This window comes from Lygodium microphyllum, chromosome 13, assembly GCF_053477565.2.
Source record: "Lygodium microphyllum isolate KBCC chromosome 13, Lygodium_microphyllum_v1.1.10, whole genome shotgun sequence".
In the NCBI taxonomy this organism is placed as follows: domain Eukaryota; kingdom Viridiplantae; phylum Streptophyta; class Polypodiopsida; order Schizaeales; family Lygodiaceae; genus Lygodium; species Lygodium microphyllum.
This window is the reverse complement of record NC_141147.1, coordinates 38267856-38274119: the sequence shown is the minus strand read 5'-3', so window position 1 is coordinate 38274119 and position 6264 is coordinate 38267856. Positions and strand designations below refer to the sequence as shown.

The 6264-nt window shown below is 40.2% G+C and overlaps 1 protein-coding gene across 1 annotated transcript; it reads left to right on the top strand.

The window, feature by feature from the left end:
• Positions 1–1419: 1419 nt before the first annotated feature.
• LOC148026523 (pathogenesis-related protein 2-like) lies at positions 1420–3094 on the top strand. The gene is made up of 2 exons (XM_087690469.1): positions 1420–1731; positions 2412–3094. The coding sequence occupies exons 1-2, from the start codon at positions 1548–1550 to the stop codon at positions 2714–2716; spliced, it is 489 nt and encodes a 162-aa protein (XP_087546595.1). The 5' UTR covers positions 1420–1547; the 3' UTR covers positions 2717–3094.
• The last annotated feature ends 3170 nt before the right edge of the window (positions 3095–6264 follow it).

The following is a 6264-nucleotide window of genomic DNA, read 5'->3' as shown; positions in this document are numbered from 1 at the left end:
TGAGAGAGATTTTAGTGCTTGAACTATGATAAAGAGTAAGCTACGTAATCGTTTGGAGATTAAGAGTTTAGATGCATTAATGAAAATCTTTATTGAGGGCCTTCTGCATTCACTAATATGGAGTTCATTGAGGGTATGGACTTATGGGTTGAAAAAACACATTGACATTTATACACAACGCAAGGAATTTGCTCATTGATTTTGCAGTAAATTTGCATACTGATAAAAGAGCAATTGATTTCTTATGGCCTATGATGATTTTGAAGTCACTGTACATTATTTGCACTTTTATTGTTTTGATTCTTTTTCCTTTAAACCATTTTCCTATGTTAAACTTATTTTTTCCTTGGTTTCTTCTATCTTTTGAATAAAAATCTTTCACATTTGGTTTTAGATCATGCTTGCTTTTAATAAATTATGCTTGAACTTATTAAAAACTTTTTTGTTTATAATTCTGGTTGCATTTCATCATGTTCTCTTTCATGTTAGTTTTGTTTTTTCTTTTTGTATCATAGTTGCTTTCAATAAAATGTGCTTGACTTTTTTTAAACTTTTTGTTTTTTGTTTTGCTTGTATTTCGTTATGTTATCTTTTATCCTAGTTTTGTTTTTTTCTTTTTGTTTCTTCTATGCTTTAACTTCTCTTCTTTTGGGTTTCTATTTTATATGTTCTCTTTACTTATACGCTTATGACATATATACTTCTCTGAGGCCATAGACTCACTAAGAGACATAGAAACCACTTGTATACATTTGTTTTTATCTATTAAAATTTTAGATAAGCAACTTAGTTGCTTAATGATCATAAGGGTTTTCATTTTTAAGATGTAAGAGATAAGTAATTGAACAAAATTTTTAAAAAATTTTGAAATATAGACCCTTTTTAAATAATGGAAAAAAATTTATGATTATCTTTTCATTAAATATTTAAAAGGGAATTTGACAAATTCAACTTGTAAGATCAAGAGAATTGAGCCGGTTCAAATTAGAATTTAAAGGTTTTGGATGGTTCAAATTTTACACAACCGCCTTAGACAAAAACGAGAAGGATCTATGCGTTCCCAATTTTTCTTTTTCCGAACACTGCTTACAACCGAAAGACTTCGTTTTCTCAATGCCCGCTTTCCTCCACAGTGCCACACTTTGCTTTGAACTGCACATCGAAATCGTAAAGCTCAAGTTAAAAGCAGTCTTCTAGAAATGTGTTCTAGAAGGCGGCTGGTCGACGGACAATTTACTGAAGTACATTAACGCCGCCCACGCGGCGTGCCGACGCTTGACCATTCGGCAAGGCCCAGGCGCCTGATTTTTCCTCTTCCCGGATAGGATTTCAGAAGACATCCCGACACGACCCACTAACCCAAGCCAATATGGATGCGGATTAGCTGCTGGCAAGTCGAGAGGACGATCACTATAAATACGGATCCCGTCTGTCTCCATGATCAGAGCAAACGCACTGGGTCCTTCTCTAATTTACTAAGGTACACTTGACTATTAGTCATATAATCGTATTAAGGCGGGCAGCCATAGCAGAATCAATATTTGATTATGGCACCCTCGACGTTCAGCATGGAGATCGACTGCAAGGTGCCGGCCAAGAGGATGTGGCGCGGCTCGTATGAGTGCGCTCCGCAATGCCTCCCGAAGGCTCTCCCAAACCTCATCGAAGCAGCCCATTATTCCTCACCCACTCTCTCTGCAGGCTGCGTCGGCACGCTCGTCTTCACTAAAGGTATGTCGTGCTTTGATCGGCACATTAAATCAGTCTCCTGCAACATGTGATGCTTGCATTAGTTCTACAGTTACTGCAGATCAAGAAGGAACGCCCAAAAAACTTCCGCCGTAATTGATCCCTTCATCGACTCGTTGGTCTAATATACAAATAACATGAGTTACCACTCATATAATCTTATAAGAGTTAACGAGTCTAATATACAAATAACATGAGTTACCACTCATATAATCTTATAAGAGTTTGGTTGATCAGTTCGTAACTGATATCAATTTTCATGATAGTGATCACAGCGCCGTGCATTAATGACGTACTAGCATGGGTCGTGCATGCATGAATATAATTGAACTCTTCCCCATCGAACATATGTTTACATTAAGCCATAGTATCCCAAGAAACGCTTTCTCGTCATTTTTTGTTCTCTCTCGAATTATCACCACTGGCAGTACTAGTCTTGATCAATGCTGATGTAATCCGTCTTGTATTGGCAAAATTTTCTGCAGATCATGGCAAGCAAACATATACTTGCTTCCCCGTCTAACATATATTTGCATTAATTAGCCATAGTATCCCAACAAAGACTTTCTCATTTTTTGTTCTCTCTCGATAATCAGCACCGGAAGTACCAGGCTTGATCAATGCTTATTTAATTCGGCTTCTATTGGCAAACTTTTGTGCAGATCATGTCAAGCAAACCGAAGTTTCGGTCGTGAAAGACAAGATTGAGGAAGTCGACACGCGCGCGTTCAAGCTCAAGTCTGTGCTGATCGAAGGGGGGTTCTTGGTGCGCTTCTTCAAGAGCTACCAGCAGACGGTGCAATTCAAGGAAACTGGACCAGAAACTTGCGTCATCCAGTACTCTGCTGAATACGAGCCTATCCACGATCACCATAAGCATCAATTCCCTGAGGAGGTCAAAGGCTTGGTCACCCAGACATACAAGGCCGTGGAGGCTTACTTGCTCTCCCACGACGACTTCCAGTAGACCCTATCAATGTGTACTTGTCATACCTCAGTTAGCATGAATAAGTAGTACAAAAAATGTGGGGGACCCACTTTCTTATTGTGCACTACAAATAAAGGATAACCCTTGGACTAAATGTAAGGGTTCATCCACCACCTTTATTAAAACCTTTCCAAGATCTCATAATTGGAATGATCTTGTAAGCACGTAATAGTGTCACTAGCAACCAAAGAGAATGTGCATTGTTGTTGGTGTATATGTGTGTGTGTATGTGTGTAATCTCCCCCCGTTATGTGTGTGTGCATGCGTCCATGTGATGATTTCTATGTTAAGAAAGGGCATGTTGAAATATTCACCACATGGATCCAACCTCAAACATGCTTCGAGCTTCGATGCTAGTTCACCTATTCAACGTGCAAGGTGCTATTGTTCCATCATGGGTCCTCTCTATAATGTTCTCTACATTTTAAGGGGATATTTTACACATAATGATTAAACTTATTGCTAGATATATGAGGAATGGGGGGAAAAGAGCATTCATAGGCACCCTTTGGTGGTCCCTATCCCCTATCAAACTGAGTCTAGGCTCTAAATTAACTATTCTACCACATCATTACTTGTTTAGTAAACTACGAGATTTTGCATCTTTAATTCGGTGTTTTGTATTGAGCTCACCTACATAAGCTTAATAATGTACTTTTTTTAACTTGCATCTAATAAATATCATGTATTTCCTTTTTGTTGATGCACTTAGAAAATATTGATATTTTCTCAATTCAAGATGTTAAAGAGCTTTTTGAAGCATTTGCCACAAGTACTCTAAACTAGTTAGTAGCCAAAATGATGCCAGGAGACATATTCCACAGTGGATTCCATGACCACGGTGGATTCCATGAGGTCTTGCAGTGGATTCCGTAAAATTTTATTACTGGGGCTCGTACACAAGGTGGATTCCTTGTGCGAAAAGTCAATGGGGATGCCTATCCTTTTCGGGCGTCTTGTTAATTTAATGTGTAAGTGGGTGATTCCATAGCGGGTGATTCCGTAAAATAAATATTTAAATTAATAAATGTTTATGAGTTTCCACTACAACAAAAAGGCTCCATAGACACGCTTGTAGACACAATATTTGAATTGTGAAAAAAAATATCCGACGTATTTATTACCGCATCTATTTCTGCATCTACAGTATCGCGTCTAAAAGCGCGCTTATAGTCAGAGTTACAGGCCCACATAGACGCGCATATAGACGCGTGTATTGACGCGCTACGTAAATATATAATCATATTTATAAAAAAGTAGATATATTCATATTGTGCGTCTATACACACGTGTATCTACGCGTCTAAAAACGTGTTTACTCTGCAAGTTTTTGACGAGAGTAGACACGCATTTATCCTGCAATGTAGACGTGCTAATAGACGCGTAAAACAGAGGTATGAAAAAAAAACCAGAGAGCATGTGGCTTGCAAAGCCACATGCTCTCTGGTTTTTTTCCCCCCATCAACATCAAATTGTATGCTTAGGGAAAACAGAGAAAGATTATTTCGAGGATTGGATACTGAAAACAAAACAATGTATGTAGAACACGAAATTTCATATATATAGATGAAACGTTTTTACATTATGAGTTCTAGTGCTTGTGACGTCATGGTCACAAGCACTAGCTGAAAGTAATACATATCAAAGGGAGGCATGCATGCATGGGGCTCCTCTATATCTCCTCAGAAGAGGCATCATCATCGCTACCACCACCGCTGCCTGTGCCGGTGCCGTTGCCACCACCGCTACTACTGCTAGTCCCCCCTTCGCTATCCTCCACTGCATCAGGGTTCGCCTACACAAAGGATTAAGGTATATAAATACCATTACAAATAATAAATTAGAGTTATCTATACTTTTCATGTAAAAAATAAAACATACCTCTTCTGGTGGTGGAATCCTCATGGTGCGATTATATTGCTCCTCCGTGATGAGTCCCTCCTCGTAGAAATGCTGCCAAGTGGATGCCCAGTTATGACCTCGATGGTAGCCTACCTCTCTAGGAGTAGGCATCCTACCAACGATATGATACTACAAAACAATTTCAACATACAACGTATTAAAACACACTACATAATGAAGTGAAACAAATTACAAAATTTAATTTTAAAAAAGAAATCAAATAATACTTACAAACTCAGCCTCCCATGACTCCCTGCCACTCGATCCATAATGCGACGATCCCATGGTTGCCATCTGGATATGTCACGTCTCTTCATGCTGGTGACTTGTCATTTTCTCCGCTACTCTCTTCTTGGCCTCTTTCCACTCCTTGAGGTGGCAATTGGGTGGTTGGCCATATCCAAGGTGCCCCTGCTCTTATCTCCGCAATGACTCCTTGGCGTGCGTCATAAGATGAGACTCTTGTGGCATGCACAACACTCCTCAAGTAGGCTATCACTTCCCTCCCCTCAAAGTCATGCAAGATACCACCAACATCAGTGACAGAGTAGTACATTTGTGGAGGCTCACCTCTCTCATTTTCCGGTGAGGGTGATCGAGAGTCACCACCTAGGCAACCCCCACAAAGCCCTCGACCTCGTTCTCCCGCACGACTCTCCCTCCTCCCTCTACATGCACTACCCTCTACCTCACTCGATACACGTGCTTCTGCAGATGCACGTGCTTCGGCCGATCCATGTACCTCAGCTGATCCCTGTGTAGGCAAAGATGTGATAGGTGTCCCAGACATCACACTGAAAAACTCCTCTGCAGTGGGAGGGCGACCAAGATAATTGGTCATCTCCCCCATGAATTGCTCATTGTTGAATGGGATGCTGGAGGATCCACGATTCCACATCTACACAAGAAAAATCATATTACCCTGTGTAGATAAAACCTATTACATGCTGCGTCTATATCTGCGTCTCTGTGGGCGTCTGTCAGCGCGTCTATTTCTAACCCGCCTTTGAGCTACGATCATCCGGCTAACAAGGTTTCGAGTGTGTGAGATCTTTTGGAATTTTGCACGATGACTGAATAAAACATAGACAATCTTATGGCTGAAGGTGATCTACCCGAAACAACAATGGTGTAAAAGTTGGATTTGATTATGATGCAACTACAAGAGGAACGAAGAGTCCCACAAGCTTTGCAAAGCTCAATGGAGCAAATGTTGGATTTGATTCTGATGCAGCTACAAGAGGAACGAAGAGCCCGACAAGCTTTGCAAGCTCAATTGGCCAATCTGCAACAATCTACCACCGACCAAGACGGATCGCAACTTGAAGATCTTATACGACGTACCATTGATGCAACACTTGAAGCCCAATCCATTCGCAAAGAAACAAAGATAAGTAAAAGAAACTTCAAATTTCATACTTTCAATGGATCACGCGATGGAAAGACTGTACTTGCTTTTATCAGTCAATTTGATGATTACTTGCATGAAGAAACATATGCTGTTAAAGACAAAATTAAATGTGTCACTAACCATTTAGTTGACCGAGCATCCTTATGGTGGATTGTGGTCCGCAAGAGCATTGATTGTCCCACTACATGGGAGACTTTCCAAAAGAAGTTTTTGC

Bases quoted from the DNA above. Each gene is read 5' to 3' on its own strand.
- LOC148026523 (XM_087690469.1), top strand. From the start codon at position 1,548: ATGGCACCCTCGACGTTCAGCATGGAGATCGACTGCAAGGTGCCGGCC. The intron at 1,732-2,411 runs GTATGTCGTGCT...ACTTTTGTGCAG, and splicing joins CACGCTCGTCTTCACTAAAG to ATCATGTCAAGCAAACCGAA.